We start from the raw sequence: 17,185 nt of genomic DNA, 5'->3' as shown, positions 1-17,185 counted from the left end.
CAAAGAGCTGACATGGCTGGCTGGCCAACTCATTTTTAATTCTACTTGACAAATTTTCCTCTAGCAAGTTCCTATAGAAACCGACCATTGACTTGCTTTATCCATGGCCTCAGCCATAATTCTTCTCAGTTTGACGGGTTACGTCCAGAGGCCAACTCGTCGAACTGGCATCAAGATGTAACTGTATAATAGTATTGCACATCTCTTTAGTAAGAGGGACTGGTTTAGATCGGTATTTAAGATACTTAATTCCTGAATGCAGTTACACAAATAATACAAAAGTGCCTAAATCCCATAAACCTGCAACTGCAAAGGCATACTGCCTTGCAGTAACTCTGTATTCGTCTGCACACCAGATAGCAAACTATAGCACACAGTGTTGGCGTCACCTAACTCACCAACAGTGCCAGCCACGATGTTGAGGTGGTGGTTGATGTTGAGGCACCACTCCTATGCGCCACAGAAGTGTTGGCTTAAGTTGACTATACTGCTTTCTTTGGGTGAACCACTTATCCCAAGCCCATAATTGAGCTGGTTTATAGTCGGGTATGATCTACGTAGCACAATTCTCTGGTCCAATGCCAATTCCACCCTTGCAATCACCTGAAATCACACAAAACAAGCAGTACACCTTGCCAAGACACTACTTTTTTCCTACCAGAACACAAGATCAGAAGTCCACCACTCTATCAGAAATCACCTACGCTTCCAGTGAGATGGTAAGGAGTTAGAATTCAGGAGTGGTAAAGTGCTGAGCATAAATAAAATAATCCTTTTAACATTTTTCCAGAGGTTGAATTTAGCATCAACAAAGAGGAGCAATCCTTATTTGCCGCAGAAGCCAAGTTTAATGCAAAAAATCACAAACTGTTAATCTCATGCGAACACTCCAAATAAAAAATTAAATTACAGTTTCTGCAGTAGTGGAGACAATTCCTTTTTTAAATCAAAACCAAACAAACTTGTGATGCATCTTCTTGTATTCTCAACTAAATGTATTTTCATCAAAAATGATATGAACTTGGTGCAGTTTTAAACTCGATGAAATGTGAACAGTTCATATGGGTGGTGTAACATTGATACTTATCTTGTCTTCTGCTTGTTGTCCTGGAATTCTCTCCAAGAACTGGATTTGGCTCTGCATCTGCATCTACATCTAAATCTATATCTACATCTACATTTATACTCCGCAAGCCACCCAACGGTGTGTGGCGGAGGGCACTTTATGTGCCACTGTCATTATGTCCCTATCCTGTTCCAGTCGCGTATCGTTCGTGGGAAGAAAAACTGTCTGAAAGCCTCTGTGCGCGCTTGAATCTCTCTAATTTTACATTCGTGATCTCCTCGGGAGGTATAAGTTGGGGGAAGCAATATATTCGATATCTCATCCAGAAACACACCCTCTCGAAACCTGGCGAGCAAGCTACACCGCGATGCAGAGCGCCTCTCTTGCAGAGTCTGCCACTTGAGTTTGCTAAATATCTCCGTAACGCTATCACGGTTACCAAATAACCCTGTGATGAAACGCGCCGCTCTTCTTTGGATCTTCTCTATCTCCTCTGTCAACCCGATCTGTTATGGATCCCACACTGATGAGCAATACTCAAGTATAGGTCGAACGAGTGTTTTGTGGTTTATTCATCATGCTATGTGGATTAAGTAACAGATATGCCTTTATACTTTTCATTGCATTTTTATCATTCAGAGTGACACAGGTGGTCCATCAGTAAATTTATGGTCGGCTGTGAAAATACTCTTTATAAGTTTGTCATTCTTTTATCAGTTGCAACACAGAATTTCTTTGTTTCCTTAACTACACGAAGAAACAATTGAGCACAGCTTGCCTACCATATTTTTGATATACACGATGTATAAAAAAGAATCATCTGATTTGGTACATCTATATTTCTGAAACTAATAAAAATATACAATGAATTTTGTTTTTTGATGGATGGGAAACATTTTTTTCTCATAGCTTTTCATAGGTATTCAATATGCCACCTCAAGATACGTGGGCTAACGTTTTCGAATTAAAAATAAATAAAGTATTGGAAATTTTTTTTTATTATATACAGATGAAAGCCACACTTAAATACAACTTTTCTACATAGTTGCCATTTAAATTAAGGCACTTATCGTAGCAATGGATGAGCTTGGAAATTTGTTCTTCGTAAAATTCGGCCGCCTGCGCCTTCAACCACGTGGTTACCTCTTCTTGAAGCTGTGCGTCGTCATCAAAACACTACATAGCCAACCACTTCTTCATTGCTGGGAATAAGTGGAAGTCGCTCGGTGCCAGGTTGGGACTGTACGGCGGATGAGGAAACTAGTCCCACTTAAAAGATTTGATAACTTAACGAGTGGCATTTGCCGTGTGGGCCCGGGCGTTGGCGTGAATCAGCAAGATCTTTGAGCCCAACTTTCCCCTGCGCTTGTTTTGTATTGCTCTTCTGAGGTTGTGCAGAGTTTGGCAATACCTTTGAGAGTTTATTGTAGTGCCTCTTTCCAGGAAATCCACAAAAATCACACCTTTTCTGTCCCAAAAGACAGTCATTACGTGGTTGAAGGCGCAGGCGGCCTACTTTTACAACGAAGGAAATTCCAAGCTCATCCATCGATACGATAAGTACCTTAATTTAAATGGCAACCATGTAGAAAAGTAGTATTTAAGTGAGGCTTTCATCTGTATATAATAAAATAATTTTCCAATACTTTATTTATTTTTAATTCCAAAACATAATGTACTTTGTGGATAGCCCTCATACATGGCATATGTCAATGCAGTATCCAAATTGTTCCCACACTGCAGTGAGCATGTCTTGAGTTACTGCTTCCACAGCTGCTGTTATGTTATGTCTCAGTTCATACATTGTTGCTGGTAACAGAGGAAAGGCTGAATCATTTGGTCCAGTGTGACCAGTCCATTGTCCAGTAATTCTTTGATTTAAAAATTCCTGCACTTCCATATGCCAGTGTGGTGGTACCCCATCCTGTTGGTAAATGAAGTCATTCGAATCAGTCTCCAACTGTGGGAAAAGTGCAGTTCTCAAGGATATTGAGATATGTGCTTTCTGTAACAGTGTTCTCAGCATAGAAAAATGGACCATATGCCTTTTCCCATGAAACTGCACAAAACACATGAAATTTTGGAGAGTGCCTCTTCTGTTGTACGACTTCATGTGGTTGTTCTGTACCCCACATGCTGACATTACAATGGTTCACCTTTCTGTTTAAATGGAATGTTGTCTTGTCAGTAAACACTAAGCATGGAAGAAAACTGTCATCCCATATCCTGTCGAGAATGAAATTACAGACCTGTACACATTGTTGTTCATCACCTTCATGAAGAGCTTGCATTAGCTGAGTTTTGTATGGTATCATGTGTGAACATTGGCACCAACACATGCCAGATGGACATTGGGGGCATGTTGAACTGTGGAGCTGCACATCGACTGGATTTCTACAGAGTCCTTGTGAAACTGTGGAGGATCTGTAAGAGGATCCACACCATACCTAGTATGAAAGTCACGCTGAACAGTTATTACTGACCCACACTATGCAAAACATGGAACACAAAATGATTTCTGTTATCCTGACACCATTTTTACCAGATCTGAAGTGGACGCACACGGCTGCTATCTAATGGGATGCATGAAAAACTTGAGAGTTTGCTCTTTCCAACAGTACTTTGTCATGCACATATCTCAAATAACATAATAGCTATTATTTATTTATATCAGATGATTCTTTTTTATACATCATGCACGTTTGCTCAGAGCTTTTTATCAGAAATAAGTCATTTTGTCTTTTACACAAAGAATATTTTTTGATGATTTGTTTGCTTGTATTTGATTTTGTTGTTTTGCGAAGTCTCATAATTGTTTTGAAAGTTAGTGAATTTAGTTATGTATGGAAGACATGCAGATTTAATAATAGCAGTACATGTATTAATCCTAAATTTGTTTCATACATTTTGACTGGCAAACAAAAATAAGAAGTGTGGTATAATGCAATTTCATTATATGCTAATTAGTGAAAATTTGAGATGTTCCTACCAATTGAGAGTTTGATAGGTTTGATGTGTTTTTGTTTCATAATCATATATACATTTTATATCATCCGCAAGGTAGAGATTACTGGAACTGATGTTGCAGTTACCTTGTTAATATAAATATGGTCAATCACTTGCCCTTAAAGAATCAATAGCTATGGTGTCAATGATTACAATATATGCCTTAAATTGGTCTGTTATGTATCAAACTGTTTGAACTCTCTAAGCGTTACAAAATTGCCCCAGAGGCATTTACTGCATCTAACAACCATTTTGGCTACTTGTAAAAGAAAATTACATGATCTTCAGAGTTTTTTTTTCCTTGTTGGTTTACGGTTTTATGTAGCTGGTGGCTTGCTAATTGTAGTTCAAGCAGAGTCAGGACACTTTGAGAACTATCACATGACTTAATATCGGACATACTTCGCCCCCTCCCTCCTTTTTTTAATCTCACCATTGTAGTTGATTTTCTGGGAGTTGGGCTCCTTCTAACCAGTGCCTCAGAAATCCTATGTGTAGCCCAATGAAAGGCTTGAGTACTTCACATTCTGCAGCTGTTATTGAAACGTGGGTGTACAAAGTGACTCGTTAACTAGAGTCATATGACATATGCCTCAAAGGATCAACATGATGTTCAAGATTACAACATATTTTATTTGTTACATAACCATCTTGTCCTTTGTTTTCTTTCTTCATGAGTGTGATTGCTCCTTGACAGTCAAGCCACAAAAAGCCGTGACGCCAAAGCGTAAAAGGCCTCAGCCACGGCAGTTAAACCAGTTTGTTGTTACACCTTGCAGTTCTCTTGTATTCCGCGCCTCACATTTAATTTGAGCAGAAACGAAAACAAACACCTGCGCACAGAAAGTGTTCTGCGACGTACTCCCTTCTTAATATTTTTCTGTCATGATTATCTTTCCTTCTAAGACACTAGGAGTGTGAAATGTCATTTGCCTAAACGACATGTAACAGTTCACGTCTCCCCTTCCCCATGATCTCCCCTCCCAACCTCTCCTACTCCTCCCACTCCTTTCCCCGTCACCTCCCCTCCCTACCTCTCCTACTCCTTCCACTCCTTTCCCCGTCACCCCGCCTCCTGTGCCCAACGCACCCCCCCCCCCCCCCTCATTATATTGAGCAAAACACTACATTAAATATGCAGAAAATTTGTACTTGATACTTCATGAAATGTTTGTTTTCAAAAATTTTGTAGTTAATTTTCTGTATTAGATGGTGGTTAGAGGTCGGTGGTCATTACTCATGTTGTCGTCATTGTGACGGGTTGACACAATGAATTGGGTTCTGAACAGGTGATAAATGACGTGACTATTGCACATGTAAAATGTAAGAATAGAACAGCTAAATGAGCACTTGTTTGTCATTATACAACTTCCTCTTTGCTGTGACCATTTGTCAGAATGTAGGTATGTTCATGTACATTGACAAAACCAGTCTAACGCTTATAATGAAATAAACTGTCATTGCTAATAAAACTTGAAACACTTTTCAGTAGTCTCTCTCTCTCTCTCTCTCTCTCTCTCTCTCTCTCTCTCTCTCTCTCTCTCTTTTTAAAGCATTGTTTGTTCCATAGAAACTTTCTCGTATCACTGTTCAAAGACACAGTTTACAAACACTTTCCGGGGCTTTCAGATTAACTTGAAGAGTCTAATTGTCTCGAAATCTATTATCACCGGACACCGTACCCTTCTTGCTGCTTGCTGTGGACTAGGCATTGACTGGAATGTAACCTGGCATAGAACTTCTCTTGTATCTGTGTTTTGGTCTATTTCAAGACAGGCCACTGATGGTGGAGCAGAGAACTTCTGTGGCCGTCTGATTGATGTAGTCATCTATGCTCCAATGGCAAGGAGCATCTTTATGGTGTCAGTAACAGGTGCCAGCAATATGCCTAATGACTATATCACAGTTATCACGATGACAGTATTTCTTTCCACTCTTAAACAAAGAATCCTACTAATGCAGAACTATTCTCCTATCGTACTTTGTATGTTGTATGTCATAATAAATGTCCACTATGTTGAGATTTCTTGCCACTAAAAACCTTGTTGCATTGTGGAGTTCACATTTCATGGGATTTTAAACTGCAATTTGCATTTTGAGTGGTTACTGTGGGTGAACAAGAAGCAAGTGAACATTCCTCTCAGTAAGGCTCAAGAGCACTGACCGACTGCATGAGTCGTCATAGTATCTGTTCAATTATTGCTTCCTCTCAACTTCACACACTACATGAAAATAGAGCTTATTTTCCAGATAGTTCTCATGTGTAGATCAGTCTGAATTTGAAATACAGTTTTGACTGTCATATTTTCAGTGTCTTCTGCAAAAATCTTACACATCATGACCGCACCAGTTGGATAAAAGCCTTGCATTAGTTGTATCAAGATGTCAGCATTGTTCCTCCTTTTTCATTTTTATATCCTGACAACTAATATCTGTATTAATTTACAAGAAAACATCTACATAAGAATTATTGGTAAATCCAGGATGGAATATAACAATATTAGAGAAGGAAAGTTGCTGTTCACTTTATAGAGATGATGATGAGTCGCGATAGGCACAACTAAAAGGTTGACACAGTTATAGCTTTTGGCCATTAAGGCCTTTGTCAGCAATAGACATGCAAACACAAATGAAAGTGCAAACGCAACTTGCACACACACATCTGCAGTCTCGGATAACTGAAACCACACCAAACACACAACTTTCAGTTACCTGAGACTGCAGACGTGTGTAAAAGTTGCATGTGCGTGTGTACAAGTTGCATGTGCGTGTGCACATGCGCGTGCTTGTGTGTATTGCTGACAAAGGCCTTATTGGCCGAAAGCTATAATTGTGTGAATCTTTTTGTTGTGCCTATCGCGACTCAGCATCTCCAGTAAATGGTGAGTTGCAACTTTCCTTCTCTGCTATTGTAAGAATTATTGGTGTATTGTATGTGTAGCTTCATTAGTTGCCACCACACGTAGCTATTCATACTGTGACAAAAACTCACATGTGCTGCCATTTAAATATTATTATACCAGCATAGATCTGTTGTAACCACAAAAATGTGTACTGACTGGCTTAACGGTTTTCAGGTTAAGCAGTGACACTGGAACATCCAGCATAGGCAACAGATGGATATCAAAAGTAAATGTGAAACAGAGACGTGGTAGAGCTGGTCGCCTCCAGCCAGGCGAGAGCTTTCATCTCTTTGATAAAAAGCGCTTTGAATCTATGGATGACTATCCCCTTCCAGAAGTACTGAGAGTTCCACTGGAAAAAACTATTTTGTATTGTAAGGTATGTGTTGTCTCGTTATAAATAAAATCTGTTTATGTGAAGCTAGTCCATAAAATACTAACATATTGTCATCCAGTAATTTTTGTTAATAGGATTGTCAAGCGGAAGTCGATTCATATCTTATTTTTTATGGATTTATGAATGAGGTAATGAAAGATAATCACACATTTTAAATACTAAACATTTAGTCACCTTATAAGAATTGTACAAAAGAGTTGTCATAAAGTTTTAATTATCAACTTGAAGAAAGAAAAATAAACCTAATTAAGGTTTTGCTTAGAAAAACCTACAGAAAATGGTACAGCCAATATCAGTTTTATTGATGACCTTCACCATTTTCTGTCTGCTCATCTAGTGACATGCTACACTACGATGACATGAGAGTTCCCACATCTGGCCATCCTGATTTAGGTTTCTGTGATTTCCCTAAATTGTTTTAGGCAAATGCCAGGATGGTTCCTTTGTAAGGGCATGGCCGGATTCCTTCCCTTACGCAAGGGACCAATGACCATGCATTTTGGAATTTTGAAGATCTTATCAGTGGAACAAAGGGCAGTGTAAAGTGAAACAGCATCTGGCATAAAGCCTCCATCACATGATGACAGTTGTCTTTGTGTGCCCCATCTTAACTCGTACCATTTTTTTAAGGCAGCCAAAGCATAACAGGCACTGAAGAAAAAAAACTGGAGGACAGATCTTCTATATCTGACAAAGACCACTCCAAAATGGAACTCAACACACACATGAAATTACCAATACAGATTACTGTGGATAAGTTGGAATGAAAAGTACTTCTAACATCTACATCATACTCCAAGCCACCTAACTGTTGGTGGTGGAGGGTATTTCTGGTATTACAGACTAATTCCCCCTTTCCTGTTCCTCTTGTGAATGGCATGTAGGAAGAATGATTGTTGGTAAGCCTCTATATTAGCTCTGATTTCTCAGATTTTCTCAGTGTGGTCATTTCGCGAGATTGGTGTGGGAGGAAGTAATATGTCATCCGACTCTTCCTCTGAAAGTGTGTTCTGAAATTTAAGTAGTATACTTCTGTGTTGCACAACACTGTCTCCCACTGGAATTTGTTGAGCATCATTTTAAAGCTCTTGCTGAGGCTAAACCATAGTGTGACGAAGTGTGCCACTCTTCATTGGATATTCTCTATTTCTTTTATCTGTCCTACCTGGTAAGAATCCCATGTTGATGAATGGTACTCAAGAATAAATCAGCCGTGTGCTTATATGACACTTCCTTCATGGATGAGTTGATTTCCTTATGATTTTTCATCAGTTTGTCTGGCACATACTTTTCCTACTATTTGTTTTATGTGCTCATTTCACTTCAGGTCACCGTGGATAGTTACTCCTAGATATTTTATGGTGGAGATTGTTTCCAGCACTTTGTCATCAGTAATGTAGTTGTACAGCAGTAGATTTCTTTTCCAGTGTATGTGCAATGCTTTATTGCTTATTGAGCTTCAGGGTCAGCTGCCAGAGCCTGCACCAATCACTTGCAGATCATTCTGCAAACTGATATTGTCTTCTGGTGTTGCTACTTTCCTATAGACAACTGCATCATCTGCGAGCAGTCATAAAGACCTTTAAACACTTTCTATTAGAATGGTCAAATCACACTTTGTTGCAGTACTCCAGAAATTACCTTTACATCTGTCAGTACTGTTCCAGTAGGGGCAACATGTCGAGTTCTATCTGCAAGGAAGTCGTGAATCTAATCACAAATCTGGTCCAATACTTGATAAACATGTAATTTTTTTTCCACTTGCTAGCAGTGTGGGATAGTGTTGGATGGCTTCATGAAATCAAGGAACATGACATCAACCTAAGTGCTATAGTCTACAGTGCTGTGGAGCTCATGGAGGAACAGAGGGAGCAGAGATTTGCAAGATCTCTTTTCATGAAATGCATGTTGATTTTTGTAGAAGAGATCTTTGTTCTCCAAAAAATCATAATTTGTGAGCACAAAACACAATCTTTAATTCTACAGCAGTTAGGCACAAACCACATAGGCCTGTAATTATGTGCATCTGTCCAACAACCCTTTCTAAAAACTGGAATGACCAGTTGGTAGGTACCCTTTGTTGCTCCCAAATTACAGTAAACTGTTGCTAGAAGGGAAGCAAGTTATTTTACATGATCTTTGGAGAATCTTATAGGTATCTCATCTGGTCTTAATTTCTACCACTAAGTGATTCTAGTGGCTTTTCCGCAATTTAGTATCTAAGTACATGCCACTCATATGATGATTGAAAGGAGGGATCATGTTAGGATCTCCTGTAGTGGAACAATTTCAGATGACTGAGTTCAGTGTTTTGGCCTTCTATGTGTCATCTTTTGTTGTGGTACCAATATGATCACTGAGTGAATGAAAAGAGGATTTTGAGCAGATTACTGATTTTAGATGAGACCAAAACCTGTTAGTGATTTTTCTCAGAGCGATTGATAAAATTTTCTTTCAAAGTCATTGAACACTTCTCTCACTCTTCTTACACTCGTTTTTGTTTCATTCAGCTTTTGTTTATCAGCTAGAATTTGACTCTTCTTTAATCTGTGATTAAGCTCTCTTTGTTTATGTAGCAGTTTTCTAACATGACTGTTCAGCCACAGTGGGTCTCCTCAATACCCTAAGACCTTGATCAGAACATACTTGTCTAAGGCATATTGAATATTTTTCGTTTGTGGTTCACATCTCCATCATTCTCACTGAATACTTGATGCTGACTACTCAGGTACTCTGCAGTTTGTATCCTATCAGTTTTGCTAAGCGAAAATTTCATACCTTGTAAAACCTGTAGTCTTAGCTACTATCATTGTCTTATGATTATGGAAATGTATCTCTACATTAACTGAGTCGATAAGTTCAGACTTTTTTTTGCTAGGAGATCTAAGATGTTCCCTTGTCACGTTGGTTCTCTAGCTATCAGCTTGAAGTAATTTTCAGGCAAAACATTCGGAATAATGTCACAAGATCCCTGTCTCTGATGCCAGTTTTGATGCAATGACTCTCCCAATTTATACGTAGCAAGTTGAAGTCCACTCCCCCCCCCCCATCCCCCCCACCACCATCCCCCACTTCCAGTGACAACAATATGATCAGAAAAATTATTAACTATATTCTGCAAGTTCTCTCTCAAGCACCCTAGCATTAAAGCTCCTGATGCAGGCGGTCTATAACAGCATTGGATTACCATTTGTTTTTACTGATCTTTGATGCTCAACTTTACTCAGATTAATTCACATTCAGAATTCATGATAACCTTTTTATATGTTATTGAGTTCTGTTCTGCAATAAATATGTCATCACCATTCACGAATAAATTATGATCAATATTCCGATGTGAACTTAGGTTCTGGATTCAACTGAATTTCTGTTAATGCTGTCTGGATATTGTAACGTTCAATAAGTGATCCTAATTCTGGGGCCTTCCTTTGGATGCTCCTGCACTTAAGTAGTATCATATTAACCTTTTCTGTATATACTGTTTGTGAGAATGTGCATTCTTTGAGCCTAGGATGACCTCTGAATCTAAATGGCAGGTGTCATTCAAGCCGACATGTGCCACTATTTGCAACTATATGCTTGATCAGTGTGCTTGTTAGCCTCAGGCAGTACCTACTCCATGTCACAGATGAGATCCCCCCCCCAGCAAACCTACCAAGTCCACAACACTGACAAAACATGCCTAACATTGGATGACTAGCATACCTGCACTTGTTCAAATGGGGCAGGAAGATATTATCAGCACTGAGTGAAACACTTTGAGGACTCTTAAGACGTCACGCAAAATACCGATGACCACTGTTGGTATGACTATGAACTACTCACGCTTCGTCGAAGTACAATAGGAAATAAACAATTACCGCTGTTCATTATTGTGAAAAAGCGGTTCGTGCGATTGATACAAACACCTGTCCTTGCTATCGCCTGAATTAGGAGGCTTATTGCTTGTTTGGTTTAATTAATTAATAGAATATGAGGCAATTGGTATAAAGAATGCTTTTTCCAAACTTTCCAAAAAAAAGTCTGCTATCAAGATATTGCTTTTGTTCTATTACTTTATTTATGGCTGAACATTTCTGAAACTGAAGACACTCGTCAATGCTCCGCACTGCAGTCTAGATCTGGCAACATCATTCTGTGTTCATTGGCTGACTGTGTTTTGTGACGTCAGATGCGCAGAACGAACCTAAACTCGGCCGCCGTTATAAATGATGCGCACTATAGTGCCTGCCGCTTTCATCTGCTGCTTCAACAAGTTTGACAACTTGCGCAGCTTATTAGGTCTCACCTCAAAGATGCACATAGACAAGCGTCAGTATTAAAATATCTCTAGTTATTCTGTGGAATATGAATGTTTTGGGGATTCATACTGGAGAACTGGAATTCCTTGTACAGAAAATACCTTAATGTTTTGTGTCTACAGGAGATACTCTTTATAGATATTGATGTATATGAAGGGTTTATGATCTGAATAACTGGGTAACCTTGATAATGATGGAGCTTAAGTATGGATGGCTGTTTATGATGAAAACATTCATTTCTTACCTGCCCTTATCACCACCAGGTTACAAGCAATTTGCAGCAGCATGGCTGTTTAATGTTTTTACGATGCTGCAACAGATTCTCTCTTTCATCTCCATAAGCTCCACACATTTTGCTGCCTGATCTAGAGTGAACTCTTACTCCTCCTACTCCTACTCCTACTCCTACTCCTACTCCTACTCCTACTCCTACTCCTACTCCTACTCCTACTCCTACTCCTACTCCTACTCCTACTCCTACTCCTACTCCTCCTCCTCCTCCTCCTCCTCCTCCACTCCTCCTCAGTGATCACAGGCGGTGTAGACCACGCGCTGCGTCAACTATCTGCTTCCATCGCCTTCTATCTCTCGCAGTCTCTCTCTCCCTGCAGAAATTCCTAATACTGTGATATCCTTCTCTGTGTCATCTTTCCACCATGTACAAGGTCGGGCCAATGGTTTTGTTGCCTAGAGTGTTCCGTCAAATGTTTTTTTGGTGATTCTGTTGTTTTCCATTCAACCCACATGTCCAGCCCATTGCAGTCTCCTACTTTTTAATTTCTGGTTGATAATGGGTTGCTTCATTAGCTGATCAATTACATTGTTCTTTCAAATTCTCCATAAGCCATTCTCCAACACAGGTCTCCAGATTTTTCTCATTACCTTTCTTTTGAAAACGTTCAGTTTTTCCTTTCATTCTTTGTAAGCGTCCAGCTTTCTGAACTGTACAGTACTACGGGGCAGATGATAGTGTTGTATATCTTCATCTTTGTGGTGATTGACAAAGCTTTACTTTTGAGTGGGTTTCTTTGTGAGTACAGACATCTTGATGCTTAGGCTATTATTTCGTTTATATCCATTATTATGATATTTTTTACTGTTTTCAAGGTATTTAAACTGAAGAACTTCTCTGAATTTAGAATGTTGGTCAATTTCATAGTAAGGATTTGGGTGTATGAGTCGACATATTTCCATTTGTTCTGTTTTCTCTTGGTTATCAAAACCCCATTTTGCTTTCACTGCCTGAGAGATCTGTACATGTCTTTCAGTTCCACTCAGCAACACTATATCATTTGCATAAGCCACGAGTTTTACTTCACTCTATTGCAACTAAACGTTTCTTGTGCACTGTTAAAGTTGTACTGTTCAAAATTCTATTGTAATTGCACATTCAGCAGTCATACTAATGGTCAGTAGTTATATCGAAATCAGTACCTGTCACTAAATACCCATATAGTTAGTGTATAAATATTCTAAATTTCACTTAATGGTCAGTATATTGTTATACTCACAACAAAATATTATATGGTTCATTATTCAATTTCTAAATGACTTCAATGTAAAATACCATACAGAGCATATATATATGACGATGTAAATAAAATAGAAAGAAACTTCCACATGGGAAAATATATTAAAAACAAAGATTCCAAGACTTACCAAGCGGGAAAGCGACGGTGCTTGTGTGTGTGTGTGTGTGTGTGTGTGTGTGTGTGTGTGTGTGTGTTTATTCATTGTGCCTAACCACCAGCGCTTTCCTGCTTGGTAAGTCTTGGAATCTTTGTTATATACACTCCCGGAAATGGAAAAAAGAACACATTGACACCGGTGTGTCAGACCCACCATACTTGCTCCGGACACTGCGAGAGAGGTGTACAAGCAATGACCACACACACGGCACAGCGGACACACCAGGAACCACTGTGTTGGCCGTCGAATGGTGCTAGCTGCGCCGCCGTCAGTATCAGCCAGTTGGCCGTGGCGTACAGAGCTCCATCGCAGTCTTTAACACTGGTAGCATGCCGCGACATCGTGGACGTGAACTGTATGTGCAGTTGACGGACTTTGAGCGAGGGCGTATAGTGGGCATGCGGGAGGTGGGGTGGACGTACCACCGAATTGCTCAACATGTGGGGCATGAGGTCTCCACAGTACATCAATGTTGTCGCCAGTGGTCGGCGGAAGGTGCACATGCCCGTCGACCTGGGACCGGACCGCAGCGACGCACGGATGCACGCCAAGACCGTAGGATCCTACGCAGTGCCGTAGGCGACCGCACCGCCACTTCCCAGCAAATTAGGGACACTGTTGCTCCTGGGGTATCGGCGAGGACCATTCGCAACCGTCTCCATGAAGCTGGGCTACGGTCCCGCACACCGTTAGGCCGTCTTCCGCTCACGCCCCAACATCATGCAGCCCGCCTCCAGTGGTGTCGCGACAGGCGTGAATGGAGGGACGAATGGAGACGTGTCGTCTTCAGCGATGAGTCGCTTCTGCCTTGGTGCCAATGATGGTCGTATGCGTGTTTGGTGCCATGCAGGTGAGCGCCACAATCAGGACTGCATACGACCGAGGCACACAGGGCCAACACCCGGCATCATGGTGTGGGGAGCGATCTCCTACACTGGCCGTACACCTCTGGTGATCGTCGAGGGGACACTGAATAGTGCACGGTACATCCAAACCGTCATCGAACCCATCGTTCTACTATTCCTAGACCGGCAAGGGAACTTGCTGTCCCAACAGGACAATGCATGTCCACATGTATCCCGTGCCACCCAACTTGCTCTAGAGGGTGTAAGTCAACTACCCTGGCCAGCAAGATCTCCGGATCTGTCCCCCATTGAGCATGTTTGGGACTGGATGAAGCGTCGTCTCACGCGGTCTGCATGTCCAGCACGAACGCTGGTCCAACTGAGGCGCCAGGTGGAAATGGCATGGCAAGCCGTTCCACAGGACTACATCCAGCATCTGTATGATCGTCTCCATGGGAGAATAGCAGCCTGCATTGCTGCGAAAGGTGGATATACACTGTACTCGTGCCGACATTGTGCATGCTCTGTTGCCTGTGTCTATGTGCTTGTGGTTCTGTGATGTATCTGACCCCAGAAATGTGTCAATAAAGTTTCCCCTTCCTGTGACAATGAATTCACGGTGTTCTTATTTCAATTTCCAGGAGTGTGTGTGTGTCTATATATATATATATATCCTTGTTCCGAGGATTTACCTACGTAGCGTAGGCTGTGCATGCTGCATAGAGCACGGCAACTCAGCCTGTGGGTTGCGCGAGGCGTGTTTACAGTCTGCAGCCGCTTCCAACCGCCTCGACCTCCAATCGTGCAATATTTTCCAGCATCTTTAAAACGAAATTTCAATCACAATAGCAACATGCTTTACATCATTATACACGTCTTTCTCAGAGCGTTGAAATGACAGTAAAAAAAAGTATAGCATCCCGTTTAAAAACAAGTACTTGCCTCATTATCTCAGTCAATATAAACGTTGTGATTATTGTGAATTTTAAAATTTTCCCGATTGACAGTTCAAACAAGTTTCGGGCTTGCAGTCAGTCGTTGTTAAATACTTCGCACAGTATTTCAACTGGGAACCTGCCAGTCATCTTCAGGTGAGCCGTTGCAGGCTGGCGAAAACGTTCTCCGTTCCGCAATATATAGCATACTGTAACTATTGTGTGCATGCGTCGAAAACTTGATAGCTGAACCACACTGCCGACCAGGAGCGCCCTCGCTGGTGGAATAGCGGAACTCACTAGCCCTCTGCGTTGCTGTTTGCCACGGCCGTCGACGTAGTCTGCCGTCTTCGATTTGAGCAAATCATGGAGATGATGGGATTCCATGCACTGTCCAGCTGGTAGCCGTTGTCACGGTTTAACAGATTTTCTGCCAGTCTTATTTCTACGGATTCTTTAATAATGGAGGCCCAGAAAGATGTTGCTGTGTACAAAATCATTGTTTTCTCATACTCCATTGAATGTCCAGTAGAAATACAATGTTCAGCGATAGCGGACTTGCTTGGCTGCAGAAGGCAGGTGTAACGTTGATGTTCAGTGCAGCGTTCTTTTACGGTGCGTGTGGTTTGACCTTTGTAAGCCATACCACATTGGCACGGTATCTTGTAAATTCTGGCCTTTCGTAGTAACAGATTGTACTTAACTAATCCCACAAGGTCCGCAGTCTTCGTGGTGGGTGGAAAACCACTTTTACCTGAAATTTTCGGAGGGTTCTTGCTATTTTAAACAAAGTGTTGCCAACGAAAGGAAGAAAAGCTAAAGATTGTTCTGGCATGTTCTCCTCTTTGTTCACTTCCTGCTTCTTAGTTTTAACTGTTAGTGCCCTGTTAATCTGCCGGATGGTATACTCATTTTCACTGAATACTGTCTTTAGCTGGGAGAGTTCTTGAGGTAAGCTATCTAGATCTGAGACAGTATGAGCTGTATGAACAAGTGTTTTAAGCAAACTCGTGGTATGCGATGGGTGATGGCAACTCGATGCTTGCAGGTACAAAGCAGTACGAGTGGGTTTCCAGTAAACTGAATGCCCTAGAGAACCATCATTCTTCCTTCGAACCAGGACATCCAAGAAAGGCAAACAACCATCTTTCTCTATTTACATGGTGAACCGGATGTTGCTATGAATGGAGTTGAGGTGATGTAGAAACTCCATTAACTTATCATCTCTATGGGGCCACACTATCAAAGTGTCATGCACATACTACCAAAAAACTGTTGGTTTCAGGGCAGCTGATTCAAGCGCTCTCTCTTCAAAATCCTCCATAAAAAGGTTGGCCACCAAAGGAGACAGGGGGCTATCCATGGCAACACCGTCAGTCTGTTCAAAATATTCTTGATTAAACATAAAATAAGTTGAGGAAAGAGTGTGCCTGAAGAAGGCAGTGATACCAATCAGTATCAAAGAATCCACAAGAGGAACTTTTGTAAAAAGTGAGACCACATCAAAACTTACTAGAGGGTCTACACTTCTAAGATGAAGAGCCACCGGTCTATTGATAAAATCAGCTGAGTTTCGTATGTGATGTGAGCACTTTCCTACAAAAGGTCTCAGTAATTAAGCAAGATGTTTAGCTAAATTATATGTAGGAGCTCCAGTGTTCCTCACTATTGGACGCAGAGGAAGACCCTCTTTATGAATCTTTTGAAGGCCATACAGTCTTGCAGGTACACAACCGTGTGGTCTTAACCTCTTGATGGTCTCTTGTGGTAAGGAGGAGGAATTTAATACTGCTGAAGTTTTCCATTGCACACGTCCTGTGGGATCATAATCAATCCTCCTATAGGTAGAGTCACTTAGCAGACCATACATCTTATCTTTATACACACCATGAGGTAACAAAACAGTTACATTACCTTTGTCAGCTATCCATACCATTATGTCAGGGCCCTCTCTCAGATTTCGTAATGCAGCCCTTTCTGCAGAGGTTAAATTATTGCGTTGAGTAGGAGCCTTTAGCAGAGCATGGCAAGTTTCCCTTGTTA

The 17,185-nt window shown here is 40.9% G+C and overlaps 1 protein-coding gene across 3 annotated transcripts in view; it reads left to right on the top strand.

Annotated features, from left to right (window-relative positions):
• LOC126272627 (ATP-dependent RNA helicase DHX30-like) overlaps positions 1-17,185 on the top strand; it is a 268,564-nt gene that overhangs the window by 144,640 nt on the left and 106,739 nt on the right. For all 3 annotated transcript variants that reach the window (XM_049975586.1, XM_049975587.1, XM_049975588.1), the window contains one exon: positions 7,150-7,354. In XM_049975586.1, coding sequence (XP_049831543.1) covers positions 7,150-7,354 — 205 coding nt within the window. The remainder of the gene's footprint in view (positions 1-7,149; positions 7,355-17,185) is intronic.

Source organism: Schistocerca gregaria, chromosome 5 (assembly GCF_023897955.1).
Source record: "Schistocerca gregaria isolate iqSchGreg1 chromosome 5, iqSchGreg1.2, whole genome shotgun sequence".
In the NCBI taxonomy this organism is placed as follows: Eukaryota; Metazoa; Arthropoda; class Insecta; order Orthoptera; family Acrididae; genus Schistocerca; species Schistocerca gregaria.
This window is presented reverse-complemented; position numbering and strand designations above follow the sequence as displayed.